We start from the raw sequence: 17342 nt of genomic DNA on the forward strand, positions 1-17342 counted from the left end.
TTGGAGGTGATCTTTGTCAATCATGGGGTTTGTGTGTGTAGTTCTTACTAGCTTTCCATAAAGCAAATAAAAATACACTCATCATAAACTTTTGGTTTATAATGAACTATAAGAGTGAGGGAAGTGAGTGAAGTAGTGCATATGTATGACTACAACAAGTTAGTTGCTCCATTCTTTGGATTAGGCAGTAAGGAAGTGGCTGAAGTTGGAGTAGATTCTACATTTGAAAATTATCCCTTGAATACGAGAAAAAGAAAATAGGAGATGAAATTATTCTTGACTATGTTCATTAAAAGTTTATAACAATATGACCCTGCCATGGCATTTACCACTTGAGCCTTAAGAGTGTTGAATGCTAATAACTTCCTTGAATATTGAACCTTGGTGTTTAGGGACCAAAAATAGGTGTTACCAAAATGGACTTTATGCATTAAGCTTTAGTGTGTTAGTGCATCATGTTTTATTTTACCTTCTATTCAACTAGATGAAATTGAATGTTGTATTGTAAAGATTCTCTCCTCAGAAAGGAGCGGGGGAAGCTGTCATAGAGGCTTTGCCCCTTGCTTTACACAGTTAATGGAAAAAAAAAAAGAAGGGAGAGATAGATCTAATGGTGTAGATTGAAGTAGTAAAAGATGATTTTTAATTCAACAGATGATAGAAATTTTGACCTTAAATAAAAGCTGAATGAAGTTGATCAGGGTTATAGTTGAACGTGGGATGCGAAGTTAGTTGCTAAATTCTGTAATTGGTTTAGTCCAGAATTATGTTTCTTGAGGAGAAATATTAGAACAATAGTGAAAGCTGCATGAATCTAGCCAATTACAACTAGAAAAAGCAAAATATGGTGCTTAATAGCTTGCATTATGATTAAACATTAAGCAGTATACTACAGAGACACATGTTCCTGATACTCCTATTCAGGACAGAAATAACACTTCTAAGAAGGTATTTCAACCTTGGCCATTTTGACGAGGAAATCCATACACAAATTCTAAGTTCTTTAAGTAGTGACCCCATAGAAATTTTTAAAGTAACCCCATTAAAATTGTCAAAGTATTTCTAAATATTAATCGATTTTTAACTGTTTACCTTAAAATTTAAAATACAAAGCGACTTTTAAGTATAGTCTTCATTGTAAATTTTGAAAACCTTTGTATTTTTTATATATTTTAGGTGTATCTAAGTGTTCCATGAAACTTTTGGAGTATCTCTAAACTTTAACTGGTTTTTAATTTTTTAATATTGTAAAAAAATCGATTATGGAATTGAATAAGAGATTAATTGTTAAAGAATCATTTGATAACTTATATTATGAAGAGATAATAACGCAACAATGTCAAATTATATAATTATCTCAAGAACAATTGTAAAACATGAATGCCATGAAAGCAAACTTTCTACTACTACTGTCACAATCTTCCATCGTGATGTGATTTTGGTTTTCTTTTATTTAATGGTAATTATCCATTTGTAATATTTGCATGACGAATGCTCATTGCTTCTGTTTACTCTATTTTTGCTCTCTTCAGGTTGCTAACTTAGATGACATAATATCGGAAAGAGGAGCTTGTGGAGTTGGATTTATTGCTAATTTGGAAAACAAAGCATCACATGCAATTGTTAAGGATGCCCTTACAGCTCTTGGCTGTATGGAACATCGTGGCGGTTGTGGAGCAGACAATGACTCTGGTGATGGATCAGGTGTGATGACTTCAATTCCATGGGATCTATTTAATAACTGGGCTGACAAGCAAGGGATTGCTTCTTTTGATAGATTGCACACTGGTGTCGGGATGGTTTTCCTGCCCAGGGATGATAACTTTATGAAAGAAGCCAAAAAAGGTGATTATATAAAGAGGTTTGAGCCCGGTCAATTTTACATTTGTGAATTAATAGTAGTTATTTCCTTCCAATTTGACATAGGTTGCGGACTTTAGCTTTATATCATGTGCAGTAAATCCCTATTTGATGTATATCTCCTCTAATTTTTGTTTAATAAAACCTTATATTTGATTTACTTTTATTTACGTCTTATTATTATTCTTTTCATGTCATTTTCCTTTGGTTTTGTTAGGTTTGGTTTAGTTTTATATACCTCTTATTACTTTTATTTGCATGTCGTTTTCCTTTGGTTTTGTTTCGAAGTTCACTTCTGTTTCTTCTTGATATGTGAGTCTTGTTGCCTGTGTCAATGTAATATATTTTTATCAATGAACCTTACTCCTAAAGGACCATCTTTCAGGCGATGACAAGTGTCTCTGGCAGCCAAATCTGGTGTGCCTTAATGTGTGGAAGTATAAAAAATTTGTATGTGTATTCCTTAATATGCAAAATCTATAAGTAATATATGTATTTGCTTCATTATGTGGTCGGTATATGTGTTTTGAAGTATAATTTGCATCTTTTCCTTTCTTCCATGGCTATTATCTGTTGTTTGATTGTAAAATTTAAATTTTTTGTAGTTATTGTAAATATTTTTAAACAAGAAGGCCTAGAGGTGCTTGGATGGAGGCCGGTTCCTGTAAATACATCTGTGGTTGGGTATTATGCAAAGGAAACCATGCCCAACATACAGCAGGTATTTGTTAGAGTTATTAAGGAAGAGAATGTTGATGACATTGAACGAGAATTCTATATCTGTCGGAAGTTGATTGAAAGGGCTGCAACATCAGAAAGTTGGGGGAATGAGCTTTACATCTGTTCTTTGTCTAATCAAACAATTGTATATAAGGGAATGCTTCGCTCAGAAGTTCTTGGACTTTTTTATTCTGATCTCCAGAGTGATCTTTATAAATCACCTTTTGCCATATACCATCGAAGGTATAGCACAAATACTAGTCCAAGATGGCCACTTGCTCAACCAATGCGGTTTCTTGGTCATAATGGAGAGATCAATACCATACAGGTTATAAAAATTTTCTAGACTAGTCATCAGAATTGGCAAATTTACAACTCATGCAAGTCTCCTAATTTTGGTTATAAAATGTATACACAGGGCAACTTGAACTGGATGCAATCTCGAGAAAGCTCCCTAAAATCTCCTGTTTGGCATGGTCGTGAGAATGAAATCCGTCCTTTTGGTAACCCAAAGGGATCAGACTCGGCAAATCTAGATAGCACAGCAGAAGTATGGCCTACTGCTTTTATATTTAATGTTATTCTTATTTGTGTTTGCTTAAGAAAACTTATCTAATTTCCTACATATTTCAGTAGCATGAGTGGACTGCAACTTGTTTGTTGTTTTATCTATATGCTTTATTAGATATTACAATTGGATGAGGAAAACATAGTAAGAATTAGGCCATAAGAAGCCAGCATACCCCATTTAAGTTGTTTTAAACTCTTTTTAGAATTCAATGCTTCACAATTTTATGTTAATAAAAGAGTTTTCCTTACTTTTGGTACTTTGGAGAAGTAAACTTGACCACACCTATTTGAACATTTACTTGTAGACATACTAGATAAATAGTTGGTCGATGAAAATCAATTATTTCATTTCCTATCAGAGTATGCTTAATAGATCAAATCACTAGGGTAATTAACTATTAACACTACATGCGGGGGTTTGCAGCCACAATAAAGGGAGAGAGGTTGCAGTCTACTTTAGTAACATAGGGTTAGTAAGTCTATGATATCTTTTTGTTGATCATTTCATATCGCTTTTTAAGTTTGACTTGTTTCTACTTTTTGCTCTTCAGTTATTAATAAGAAGTGGCCGTAATCCTGAGGAGGCTCTAATGATACTTGTCCCAGAGGCATATAAGAATCATCCAACTTTGATGATCAAATATCCTGAGGTAAAATTTGGATAGAAGGTCCTGTCTTGGTGAACTTCTTAATATTTCTTCTAATCAGATGAATCTGTTTGGTTACTTTTCAAATTTTCTTTCTAAATGCTAAACCATAAAATCATCTATTTGGCTTAGCTGAAAGATCCCTTCTCATTCTCTTAGCTCCACCAAATTGTAGATCTTTGGCCTTTATTTATTTTCTTGCTATGTTAATCTATTTATTGTTGGTTCTTTCTCTTGTTTTTAAATTGAATCTAATTGTTCCTTGCTGTGTTTTTTTTCCTTAGTATTATCTAATATGTAAAATGCATTTCTTGCTGATTTTAATTAAATTATACCTTTTCATTATTTTTTAGCAATTACATATGGGAATACTGAATCGTTTTTTCTCCCTAGATTGTTGATTTTTATGACTATTACAAGGGTCAGATGGAAGCTTGGGATGGACCTGCATTGCTCTTATTTAGGTAACACTTTATCGGGCTTGCTTGTAGTTCTAAGTTCTCAATATGATAGTGGAAGTGATTGTTGTTAGGTTGTTAAGTGATATTAACGACTTGTTCTTGACACTACAAAAATATTATTTTTGAGGGGTCTAACCACAAGTTGAAATTGTTCAATGTTGTTAAAAGTGCTTGGTGTACTTTAGCTTTAAAGACTCTTGAAGACTGGGGGATAATTACCATTACATATTGGTTCTAATATGTATTCCTGTGGGTATAATTACCATTACAGTGGATTACAATTTGGGAACATCTTAATATAAAAAGTCAATCATGGTTGAATTCATCCGTCTTAAGCTAAATTAGGTTGAGATATGTGTTTATGCTCATATGCAAGGTTATCAAAAATCGCGATTTGACTCGTACAATCGTACGAGTTTGCAATCCCACTTGCCTAAACCGAGCTAACTCGTGCATAAAATCGCAGATTACTAAAATCACTCCAAATAATTTGTGACGACATAAAATCACTTGTGAAATGGATGAAATCATTAAAATCGCAAAGTGCTTCCCATGGAATTTTAGAAGGAGTGGTCTCCTTAAAACACTAGGTCTTCGATTTTATGGACCCCATGCCAATTTTACTTGAAAAAGCAAGTTTAACAAACTTTGCTCATATGGATGGATTTACACGTGTTAAGGATTAGTTGTAAATAGAACTCTGTTAGGAGTTAGATTCCTAATAGGTTTATAGTATCTTGTATGTGTATATATATGTGTCCCTATTGATGAATCAAATAGATGAAAATATTTTTCCACATTAAATTTACAACATGTATATTATTGCTCAAGTGCATATGGGAAAATTCATATGTGAAATTAAGTGTCAAATATAATGTATTCTTCGTTGTTCTATAACAATCAAGTGAGAACACATGCTACATTCTTCTTTCTTGTACAATGAGGTGTTATACATTTTTATTAGTATAATGGTGCATGGTAAGAATGCTCATGCAAGTACCTTGGGATCAGCAATGATATACTTTAATGCTTATGCTACGTTTGGGCAGCGGGAGGAAGTAAAATAAGAGTGTAAAATGGCACTATTCATTTTCCTCCCAAAATGGAGCGAAAATGAGGCTAAAGTGGGTGTAAAATAAATTTATTTTACACCCTCCTTCATATTTTCACCCAAACCAAACAAGGGATTTTGATAATCCCAAGAAATTTTCACCCTTTATTTTACATCCACCCATATTTTACACCCATCCAAACAAAACATTAGTCTTATTCTCTAGAATTTTAAGTAGTACTTTTCTTCTTCTTCTTATTTTTCATACTTACGCAGGTGTAGTTGTACAGATTACTGCATATGTATAGACGCCTACATATATGTATATGTATAGTTTTCATGCATGTGCTTATGTGTGTGCATGTGTATGTTGTGGCCTAGAAGGCTAATCTGTTTCAAGAAGTTCTGTTGTTTAGTTGCATATTTGTTTTCCCAGGTGTCATTCCCCTTTCTGATTGTTGCTATTCTCTCTAAATGGCACAGTGATGGAAAAACAGTTGGCGCTTGTCTTGATAGGAATGGACTTCGTCCTGCTAGGTATTGGCGGACGGTAGACAATTTTGTCTATGTTGCATCTGAGGTGTGTTCTATTTCTTGTTTGACTTATAATTACTTTATGTGTTGTGAATTTGAAGGAAACCGGCTCCAAATTATAGTGTTTATTGGAGCTCAAGTTTCTTCTCTTGATGCTTTTGATTCATCTTGAATTTTATCTTGTGGTCCTGTGATTATGTTGTTTTATATTAGTTAGTTTAAAATTGGTTGAATTTTTTTTTTATAAAATTTTTTAGTGGTCAATTTATAAGGGCCTAAATTATATTGTTTTGCTCTAGTAGTTCTATGATCCCTTCAACATTTATTTACGACTGATATTCACAGCATTCACTTATTTTGGGTTTTGGATATTTTGAGCTGGGTTTACTAGAAGCCCAGACAAGGTCTGGTCTTTTATCTGTACAATTTTATCAGACTAAATTTCTTATTGGTTATATATCATCACTAAAACTTATGTTTATGCCAGTTGAGAATGGTACAGGGCTTAGCTATATTACAGCTTTTGAAGTGCTTTTTATGTTGCCTACATTTGTTCCAAATCTGTTACACAGATGGCTAGGTTAACATAACTTAATACAGTGCTGGTTATATGGGCAATGCTTACAGATCTTCTGGGAATAAAATGAGCTTTGTTTTGAATACAAATTGACTTTTAAGCTATGTTTTTTATAATGGAATTCCACAATATTCATGCTTTTTTGTTTGGTATGAAAGAAAATTTCCTTCTACTTCCATAATTTCAATTGGAATTCAACATAACTAAACAAAATTCTATCATTTTATAAATGAATTCTATACTTCAAATTCATTTATTTCAAACAAAGGGTTGGGAATTGGTTCATCGTTGCTTGATTTCTTAAACTAGGGAATTATTACATTTGAAATAATTGCTAGGAAATTATATGAACATGAAATAGTTTTAAGGAAAAATCCATTTGGCTTTGTGCTCCCTCTGTGAGATTGATTCTGTGGAAAAGATATCTTAATATTTTGTTATTATGCATTTTATGTGGTTCTAATAAACTGCCTATCACTATTCTTTCTCATTGTTATTTTAAAGCTGTTCCCTTCATCTCGCAGTCCTTGTAGTTCAGGCATTGACCATACTTTTTGTTGTCAAGGTTGGTGTTATCCCAATGGATGAATCAAAAGTAACTATGAAAGGACGTCTAGGTCCAGGAATGATGATAACCGTGGATTTGCTTGGCGGTCAGGTTTGTATTGCTTGCCTCTTTTTTATTTTTTAATTTTTGGCATATTTATGAGGTAATAACATTGGAAGCACTTCTGGTGGGTTTTAGTTGTCTTTATGACCATTATGTCTGTTTTACCGACCTTCCCCTACAGCTTCTAGAGCATCTTTTTTAATTTTTTTTTTTTTTCTATTGTTCAAAATGAAATGGATTTATATTTCATTAGCCTTTGAAATACATGCGGTCCTATTATCACCTATTTTTCAGTGTTGAAATCATTTTTATTCTTGATTCTGGGAGTGTAAATATGCTGTTATTGAGTACAATGTGCAAGTGATAGGATGGAAAGATCATACAGGGAATATCTTTGAGCACATTACTTTGATGTGATATGAATCAATTGATCATTTTAAAGAAGTGAACCATCACACTGCATCAAATTCACCTGCATTACTCGGGCTTTGGCTCTCTCATCCCCAGAATAACATTTTAGGTGCTTCTGTAATGACACAAATTGTGTTGCAGGACGGAAAATAATTGGGCTCTAGTATCCCTTTGTATAGGCATGCTCTCATTTGTTATAGTTGGTGGCAGCACATTAAGCTTAGTAGAAAATTGTTTGGTATAGGTTAAAGCTTCTATTATTTGTTTAGTGCTAATCTAATTGGATTCTAAACAGTTCAGTCTTGGATGTTTCAAAAGGCAACAAGGGTTACATAGTCTTATAGTTTGATTTTCCTCTGGAATTATCTCCAAGGTTGAAGGATAGTAGGCTGCAAATATTTATTTTAATTTCTCAAGGGTTTGAATTTGCAGGTTTATGAGAATACTGAAGTAAAAAAGAAAGTGGCTTTATCAAATCCATATGGGAAGTGGGTGAGTGAAAATTTACGATCTTTAAAGCCTGCAAACTTCCTCTCAGCAACAATTATGGACAATGAAGCAATTTTGCGTCACCAACAGTAAGTTTAATTGCTTCATTTTCTTTTTTGAGATGTGCTAGATATAGTAAGTTTTTATGCTGGAATTGTTTTCTTTTGAGATATAATTTAAACAAATAAAATAGTAAAATAGTCACTTTGTTATTGATGGTGGCACAACACTATTTACCTAGTATCTACTAAGCCTAATAAAAAGCAATTTTTTCCCCCAAGAACCTAAGGGTTTGTTTGGAGGTTTTTGAGTGTATGGTAAAGTAAGGTTAATGTTTGAGGAGGGGGAGGTATTTTCATGGTTATTCGAGGTGATAAAAACCTCCATAAGGTTCAAGTTCTCGACCCACCAAATTGGGGGGTTGGTGGGAAGGGTTAAAATTTTTTGTTTCCCAAGTTGCCTATATTTATTTTTTAAAAATTCCTAATCGTGCTCTTTATATTTCTTCTCAATAAATATTTTTATTTTAATGTCATTGGAAATTTAATTCGAGAAGATTTATTTTAATAATCATAAATTAATGTTTTATTAAAAGATGTTGTTCTAACCAATTTATATATCTAAAATGACAACTTTCATGGGAGGGTATTTTTGTCTCATATGTAACTTTACTATCTCAAACTAAGTAACATAACACTATTAAACCTTCATTTACTTTACCTTTCTTTCAAATATAAAACACTCCATTACCTTACTTTACCATACCTTATATTACTTTACCTTTAATAAACCTTTCCTCACCTCATCCAAGCAAAGCCTAAGTGGAGCATAAAAATTCATTATGGAATAATTTAGTAGTCAGCAATAATTTTTGGTGATACTAAGGGCATTCACATCTGATTTGTCTTTGGATTTATTTTCTTTGTCATTATTTCACATTCCATGTAGTTGGACACAAGAATTCCCCTCTCTTAGTTTTGTAAACTGAACTTACAATTCTCACTTTCATACCCTTATTCCTCTCGCACTTTTTGAGCCAAATGCAATGTGAACTTATATCTCACAAAGAGAGGCAGTGATGGTCCTTGTTTTTTCAATTTGTCATCACCATATTTTAATATCTTTAATAAAGATCTTCAAGCATTCAGTGGCTATTTGCTAAGCATTGTATATTGGTAGTGTATGTATTTACTGTTACATTTACCATCTTGTTTAGTGCTCACTATTTTGTACTCTCATGGTACAGGGCTTTTGGCTATTCTAGTGAGGATGTCCAAATGGTTATTGAAACTATGGCTGCACAAGGGAAGGAGCCTACATTTTGCATGGGAGATGACATTCCATTGGCAATATTGTCCCAAAAGTCTCATATGCTTTATGATTATTTTAAACAAAGATTTGCACAGGTTTCTTCGAAATTCCTGCTTTTCCCTTTTCCTAAATGCTTTTACATTTGCTGGTAAAATATTTCAAATTGTTCAAAAACTTAAAAATGTGTTTTTTTCTTACTTGATGTTGAGGATAAATTTTTTAAGGACTTATGTTATACACGTGCTAACTTAATGTATCTTTATTTGCTGCTCAAAGTATTATTGTAATATCCTCTCCCTAAAATTCTCAGACACAGCCACCTGCCACTATAATTCAGCATATATAAAAGCATTGATTGAGCATCTGAGCACACATAATTCGCTGATCTGTGTTATTCTCATTTACTAAGTCTTTTGAGAATTTGATTGGAACTGTGGATAGAGTGTTGTTCTTCCAAATCCACTGAAAGATAAGATATGCCATATTTCTTCAAAACAAAGTTCACTATAAATTATCTATCCCTTGAGTTATTTTTCTTCATAATTAGGATAGCACTTCTTTTTGCAAATTTTAATAAGTCACATATAATCCTGTTCTTGAGAAGTCTTGCTTCTATTTATTGGTTTTGAATGTAACAAGCTGTCCATACAAGCTTAAACTATTTCAAACCGGTTCCTCTTTTTCATGTGATTTACTGGATGTGCACAGGTTACAAACCCTGCTATAGACCCTCTTAGGGAAGGATTAGTCATGTCTCTTGAAGTCAATATTGGGAAGCGAGGAAACATTTTGGAAGTTGGTCCAGAAAATGCTTCGCAGGTATGCTTGTATTATCCTTTCTACCTCATGGTTAATTTAATGACCGTCATAATGCTTTTGTTGAAATAAACTGCTTGTCTATTCCTCTATTGGGTATGTAATTGATAATTTATTGTTTTATATCAGGTTATCTTATCTAGTCCTGTACTGAATGAAGGAGAGCTTGAGTCACTCCTTAAGGATCCCTATTTAAAACCTCAAGTCTTACCCATTTTTTTTGATATACGTAAGGGTGTTGAGGGTACTTTAGAACGAACATTAATTAGGCTTTGTGAAGCTGCTGATGAAGCTGTTAGAAATGGTTCCCAACTGCTTATTCTATCTGATCGGTCTGATGAGCTGGTGAGTTCCATTCAGTTCATCCTTTTCTCTGTAACTTCACAAACTTTCCAGTATTTTTCAATATGCAAACCTATTCATAAGTTAATATTGACAGTATTTACTATCAGAATAAGAGCATACTTTTAAGTGATTGAATGATTGTTTAACAATTGCTGTTTCTTGTACTTGGTTTTTGTCCATTTGTCACTCATGCTCATTTTATCTATCAATTGCTTTTTGCTGAATTTTTAAGTTCTATCAACCTTTTTTTTTTTTTGTTCATTGATCATTCAGCATTCATTGGAGAATAATTTTGCAAGAGCAATCTATTTTCATTGTTGTGTGTGCACAAATGGAGGCTGGGTACACATAGGTGCTGGTGCTTGTTTTTTTTTTTCTTAAATTGCTCTGCTATCTGCAACATTGGAAGGTTGAATGCTACGTTTGCTTATCCAGAAACATTAGTAATATCATTACGCGTCACTTGTTTGCCAGGGTGAATTTGTGTGGTTTTCAATTTATTGAGTATAAAATGTTCATTGCACCATAAACGGCCAGATGCATCTTTTCTTTATATCATGTTATCTTCATGCTTTCCTCTCTCTCTGCACACAGATTGAGGAGTATATGATGCTTTATAATATCACTTGTGACTGCCATTGTGGTCTTCTCTTCTTTGAAGATTTCACAATGACGTTGATCTATGTTGATCCTTCTTTCCTTCTCCTAACCCTGTAAGGAAGTTTACTTAACATGGTATTTCCAATACTGAATGATATATTATTTTCCCTTTTTCAGGAGCCAACTCGGCCTGCAATTCCAATTCTTCTTGCTGTTGGTGCTGTTCATCAGCATCTTATTCAGAATGGTTTGCGAATGTCAACTTCTATCATAGCAGATACTGCTCAGTGCTTCAGTACTCATCACTTTGCCTGTTTGATTGGATATGGTGCAAGGTTATATTTCCTCTTTATTTTGAAACCTTTCTAAATGATTGTTTTATCATGGTCTTTGAATTCTGTTTTTGCTAAACGAGGGTTGATAGAACTGCTTTCAAAGTTATTTTGAGGACATATACTATGACCTGAGGCCAATTCTCACAATATCTTCTCTTACTAAGGGAAAGAGAGAATATTTAGTTTTTCACTGGGACTTGGTTATGCTTTGTTGGAGCTTGTATATTTTGATCATAACAAAAATTGCTTCTATTTTACTTCTTCTGAAACTTCATCTATTCTGCAGCAAGATCTTGTGAGGCTCTGTATTGATCTTCATAAAATTTGATGTTGCTGTATTATTCCTGCACTTTCCTTTCTTGTTTTAGCAATATTGCAGTTAGAGTTACTATCTTGCTAGTGGCTGTCATGCAAAATGAACAGCTATCTGATGTTAAAATAATCTTTCAGTGCTGTATGTCCATACTTGGCATTGGAGACTTGCCGGCAGTGGCGGCTGAGTAATAAAACTGTGAATCTGATGCGGAATGGAAAGATGCCTACTGTAACAATTGAGCAGGCTCAAAAGAACTTTTGCAAGGTTAGTAGTGTTGAGAAATGATTCTTTTCCCTGGAACATATATTTCTTTTCTTTCTACCATTTTATGCTCATTTCAATCATGATTCAGGAAAATGGCAATAGAATTTAACAACTAAATTATCTCTTTGATTAAACGATAAATTAGATACTAGGATGTATCTTGCTTAGTAATATGAGTCTTGTAATTTTCTTTGACTAGATATCTAGCAGTTCGAATGCGTTCTTGAAAATTGTCATGTGGTGTGTGCTTAGGATTTTTTTTTTTTTTTTCAGTAATTAGGGTGCTTGTTTACAGAGCATGTGGGTACAGTCATGCCTGGAACTGAAATGCTATCGAGCTTAATGGATAGAAATGTAGAATTGCTTGATGCAGAGAACTAGAGGATTCTAATAACAATTTGTGGATTTTTTTTTTCAAAAAGAGAATTGGTGATTTTGACTATTTTTCTTGCTTGAAATTTATTTTCCGACTTATACTTTACTTTGCATTGATAAATTTGATCCGAGCTGATATTGAAAACAAAGGATTCATATAGCTGACCTCGACTAATCTGGACTAAGGCTTACTTCTTGTTATTGTAGTCACAAGCTTAAATCTAAGTCTTAAGGCTCATTGATCATTTATAAGACTCACATTAATCTGGTTAGAATTTTAGTTAACCAGAGAATTTAAGCTATTTTTCACGATCATACTTTAAAAAACATGGAAAAGGAGAAGAAGAAAGTTTGTTGGGCAGTTGAGTTTGCAGCTAATGTATTGTACAATAGCTAATATATTGTCATCATATAATGCTCATTATTGCTGATGCCAAGCTATATTATCACCATAACGAAAGTGTCTAATTGGGTCTTGAGTCTTGGCTTGATTTTCACTTTGTTCCTGTTAAGGATTAGTTGTAAATAGAACTCTATTAGGAGTTGTAAATAGAACTCTATTAGGAGTTAGATTCTTAATAGGTTTATAGTATCTTGTATGTGTATATATATGTGTCCCTATTGATGAATCAAACACAGAAAAATATTTTCCCACATTAAATCTACATGGTATCAGAGCCTTTGGCTCGTTAAACCTTTTTTTTTTCCGTTTGCGTTGAAATTCCAGCGGCTGTCGGTCTCGGTGACAGTTCTAGGGTCACCGTTTTGTCTCACCACCTACCTCAGAAGGTTCCCCAGCTGCCGATCGGCGTTCCCTCCAAATCCGGTCACCGGATTCCCTGCGCGTGGGCCCCACGCGCCGCTTTTGTGTTTCTGCTACAGTACCACGCGCCGGCGCGTGGCAGCGCGTCCGGCTATTTCCGGCGATCGGAAATAGTTCTCTGGCTTCGTTTCAACTTTAGCAATCTACTCAGGTGGTTGTTTTTCCGATCCGGCGAAGTTTTGGTAGGAGCGTTCTCAGTTTTTTTGTCAATTTGGCGTTTTCAGGTTACTGTTTGCTCCTGTTTGCTTTTGAAAGGCTATTTTTTTTGGTATCTCTTTCTGGGTTGCTGGTAGGGTGTTTAGTTTTTGTTAATAATGGATCCTCCAACTACAGATTCTAAAACTACTATTACTGAATTAATCCCAGCAATGAATAAGATCATAGAACATAAATTGAAAGGAACTAATTATTTAGATTGGAGTAAGACAATTCGAGTTTATTTGCGAAGCGTTGAAAAAGATGATCATTTAATTGATGATCCACCAACTGATGACACTAGGCAACGTTGGCTCAGGGAAGATGCTAAGTTATTCCTACTGATTCGCAATTCTATTGACAGTGAAGTGGTTGGATTAATCAATCATTGTGAGTTTGTTAAAGAATTAATGGAATATCTTGAATTCTTGTATTCGGGAAAAGGTAATCTGTCTCGTATGTATGAGGTCTGCAAAGGATTTTATCAGGCTAACCAACGAGATATGACCCTTACAGCTTATTTCATGGAATTTAAAAAGATTTACGAGGAACTTAATGTTTTATTGCCTTTTAGTCCCGATGTTAAGGTTCAACAAACGCAGCGAGAACAAATGGCTGTGATGAGTTTTCTTGCAGGTCTTGCTCCAGTTTTTGAAACTGCCAAATCACAAGTTCTTTCAGGCAGTGATGTTACCTCTCTTCAGGAGACTTTTGCTAGATTGCTCCGTACTGAAGGTTCTCATACACCTTCCCCTTCTGATAATAGTGCCCTTGTGAGTCATAATCAGGTAGCTAGACAGCCAGGAAACAGAGGAAGAGGAGGAAATAACCGTGGTAATGGACCAATCACTCGGGCGACAAGCATTCTTATCTGTCATTATTGTCATGAACCTGGTCACACTAAACGATATTGCAAGAAACTAATAAATAAGCCACCAAGGGTAAATATGGCACATCAAGATTATGCAGTTACTTCTTCTGACAATAATGTAACAATTTCTGCTGCGGAGTATGCTGAGCTCTCTAGATACCGTTCCTCTAAGTCTACTAATTCCTCAATTGCTGCTGCTGCCAACTTAGGTACTCCTCCTTCTTGTCTTATGTCTACCTCATCAGAGTGGGTCATTGATTCTGGTTGCACCGATCACATGACAGGTAACCCTAGTCTCTTATCCTCATTAAAAGAATCTAAACAATTTAATCGTCATGTTACTCTAGCTGATGGGTCCACATCTCCTGTCAAGTGTATTGGCACTGCCAATCCCATTCCATCTCTTCCATTGTCTTCTGTTTTTTGTTTGCCTCGTTTTTCGTTTAATCTATTATCTGTTAGCAAAATTACTCGTATGCTGAATTGTTGTGTCAAATTTTATCCTACATATTGTGTGTTTCAGGATCTTTTGACGAAGCGGATTATTGGTAGAGGACGTGAGTCTGGTGGCCTTTATCTTCTGGATGAACACGTTTCATTATCTCTGGCTTGTGCTGGTGCTCTATCTCCTCTTGAGGTTCATTGTCGTTTGGGTCATCCATCATTGTCTACTTTAAAGAAGTTGTGTCAGCAGTTTCAGTCTTTATCAAGTTTAGAATGTGAATCTTGTCAATTTGCCAAACATCATCGTTTACCTTTAGTTCCTCGAGTCAATAAACGGGTTTCATCCCCTTTTGAGTTAGTTCATTCTGATGTTTGGGGTCCATGTCCTGTTATTTCTAAAACTGGCTTTCGGTATTTTGTAACTTTTGTGGATGATTATTCTCGTGTTACTTGGTTATTTTTAATGAAAACTCGTTCTGAGATATTCTCTATTTTCTGTTCTTTTTGTGCTGAAATTAAAACTCAATTTAATTCTTCTGTTCGCATATTGCACAGTGATAATGCTAAAGAATACCTATCTAGTTCCTTCCAATCTTATATGTCACAAAATGGTATTCTCCATCAAACATCTTGTGTTGATACTCCTTCTCAAAATGGGGTTGCAGAAAGAAAGAATCGACATCTTCTTGAAGTTGCTAGGGCACTTTTATTCCAAATGAAAGTCCCTAAACATTTTTGGGTTGATGCTGTCTCTACTGCATGTTTTTTGATTAATCGCATGCCTTCTTCTGTGCTTAATGGTGCAATTCCTTATAATGTCTTGTTTCCTTCTAAACTTCTATTCCCCATTGAACCTCGTATTTTTGGTTGTACTTGTTTTGTTCGTGATGTTCGTCCGCAGGTTTCCAAATTAGATCCAAAGTCCCTTCGTTGTGTTTTCCTTGGGTATTCTCGGCATCAAAAAGGGTATCGTTGTTTCTCTCCCGATCTTGACCGTTATCTTATTTCTGCAGATGTCACATTTTTTGAGAATACTCCATTTTTTCCTTCTTCTATATATAAGAGTGAGGGGGAGGATGATGACCTTTTAGTCTATGCTATCCAGCAAGTTCATAACTCTCCTGCTTCTGCTCGTATTCCTGACCTTGCTCCTGCTCCTACTCCAGTGTCTGCTGCTCCTATTCCCGCTCCTGCACCAGCATCTACACGCCCTCGTTTTGAACAGGTTTATTCCAGGAGACCAGGAACTCTTGACTCACTTCCTCCCCCTGCCGTTTCAACAGAAGATCCGGTTCTCTCCACTCAACCTGAGCCTGTGCCATCCACTCCCCAGTCAGACCTTGATCTTCCCATTGCTCTTAGAAAAGGTAAACGCAAGTGTACCTACCCTATTTCCTCTTTTGTTAGTTATGATCATCTTTCTTCTTCATCTCGTTGTTTTGTAAGTAACTTAGACTCTGTCTCTATTCCTAAAACTGTTGTCCAAGCTTTGTCCCATCCTGGTTGGTGTGCAGCAATGAAAGAGGAGATGGCTGCCTTAGATACTAATGGTACTTGGGATCTTGTGCCTCTCCCGGCAGGTAAGAAAGCTATTGGTTGTAAGTGGGTTTTCACCGTTAAAGTGAATCCTGATGGGACTGTTGCTCGTCTCAAGGCTCGATTAGTTGCAAAGGGTTATTCTCAGATCTATGGCCTTGATTATTCTGATACTTTTTCTCCTGTTGCCAAATTGTCTTCTGTTCGTTTATTTATTTCATTAGCAGCTACTTTTGACTGGCCTTTACATCAACTGGATGTTAAGAATGCCTTTCTTCATGGGGATCTTCAGGAGGAAGTTTACATGGAGCAACCACCAGGCTTTGTTGCTCAGGGGGAGTCGGGTAAAGTGTGTAAACTTCGAAAATCTCTTTATGGCCTAAAACAGAGTCCTCGAGCTTGGTTTGGTAGATTTTGCAATGTGGTACATCAATTTGGCATGCAGAAGAGTACTTCTGATCATTCTGTATTTTTCAGAAGTACTAAGACTGGTTTGATTCTACTTGTGGTTTATGTTGATGACATTGTTATTACAGGGAGTGATTCAGCCGGCATTACATCACTCAAATCATTTCTCCAGACCCAGTTCCAGACAAAAGACTTAGGCTTGTTGAAGTATTTTTTGGGTATTGAAGTATCTAGGTGTAAGAGAGGCATCTTCTTATCTCAAAGGAAGTATGTCCTTGACTTACTGAAGGAAACCGGAAAGTTGGGTGCCAAGCCATGCAGTGCTCCAATGACTCCAAATATGCAACTTTCAATTGGTGGTGAGCTATTTGATGATCCTGAGATGTATAGAAGGTTAGTGGGCAAATTGAATTATCTTACCGTAACACGTCCAGATATTGCTTACTCTGTGAGCGTCTTGAGCCAGTTTATGTCTTCTCCTACTGTTATCCATTGGGAAGCTTTGGGACAGATTTTGTGCTACTTGAAAGGTAATCCAGGTCGTGGCCTGCTTTACAGTAATCATAGGCATTTGAACATTGAATGTTTTTCAGATGCGGATTGGGCAGGTTCGAAGGTTGATAGAAGATCAACTTCAGGATATTGTGTCTTTGTAGGTGGAAACTTGATATCATGGAGGAGCAAGAAACAAAATGTAGTCTCACGATCGAGTGCTGAATCAGAATATCGAGCTATGGCACAATCTGCTTGTGAATTAATTTGGATTCGTCAGT

The 17342-nt window shown here is 35.2% G+C and overlaps 1 protein-coding gene across 1 annotated transcript in view; it reads left to right on the forward strand.

Moving 5' to 3' along the window:
- Nucleotides 1-17342, forward strand: part of GLU2 (glutamate synthase 2) — a 29325-nt gene that overhangs the window by 1165 nt on the left and 10818 nt on the right. The window contains exons 2-14 of the mRNA XM_089717370.1: nt 1533-1845; nt 2466-2908; nt 2999-3130; nt 3702-3800; nt 4191-4261; nt 5793-5889; nt 6986-7078; nt 7874-8019; nt 9177-9336; nt 9950-10060; nt 10187-10402; nt 11180-11337; nt 11788-11917. Coding sequence (XP_089573496.1) covers nt 1533-1845; nt 2466-2908; nt 2999-3130; nt 3702-3800; nt 4191-4261; nt 5793-5889; nt 6986-7078; nt 7874-8019; nt 9177-9336; nt 9950-10060; nt 10187-10402; nt 11180-11337; nt 11788-11917 — 2169 coding nt within the window. The remainder of the gene's footprint in view (nt 1-1532; nt 1846-2465; nt 2909-2998; nt 3131-3701; nt 3801-4190; nt 4262-5792; nt 5890-6985; nt 7079-7873; nt 8020-9176; nt 9337-9949; nt 10061-10186; nt 10403-11179; nt 11338-11787; nt 11918-17342) is intronic.

Source organism: Jatropha curcas, chromosome 2, assembly GCF_041381405.1.
Source record: "Jatropha curcas cultivar XTBG-Jc1 chromosome 2, XTBG_Jcur_1.0, whole genome shotgun sequence".
NCBI classification, from domain to species: Eukaryota; Viridiplantae; Streptophyta; class Magnoliopsida; order Malpighiales; family Euphorbiaceae; genus Jatropha; species Jatropha curcas.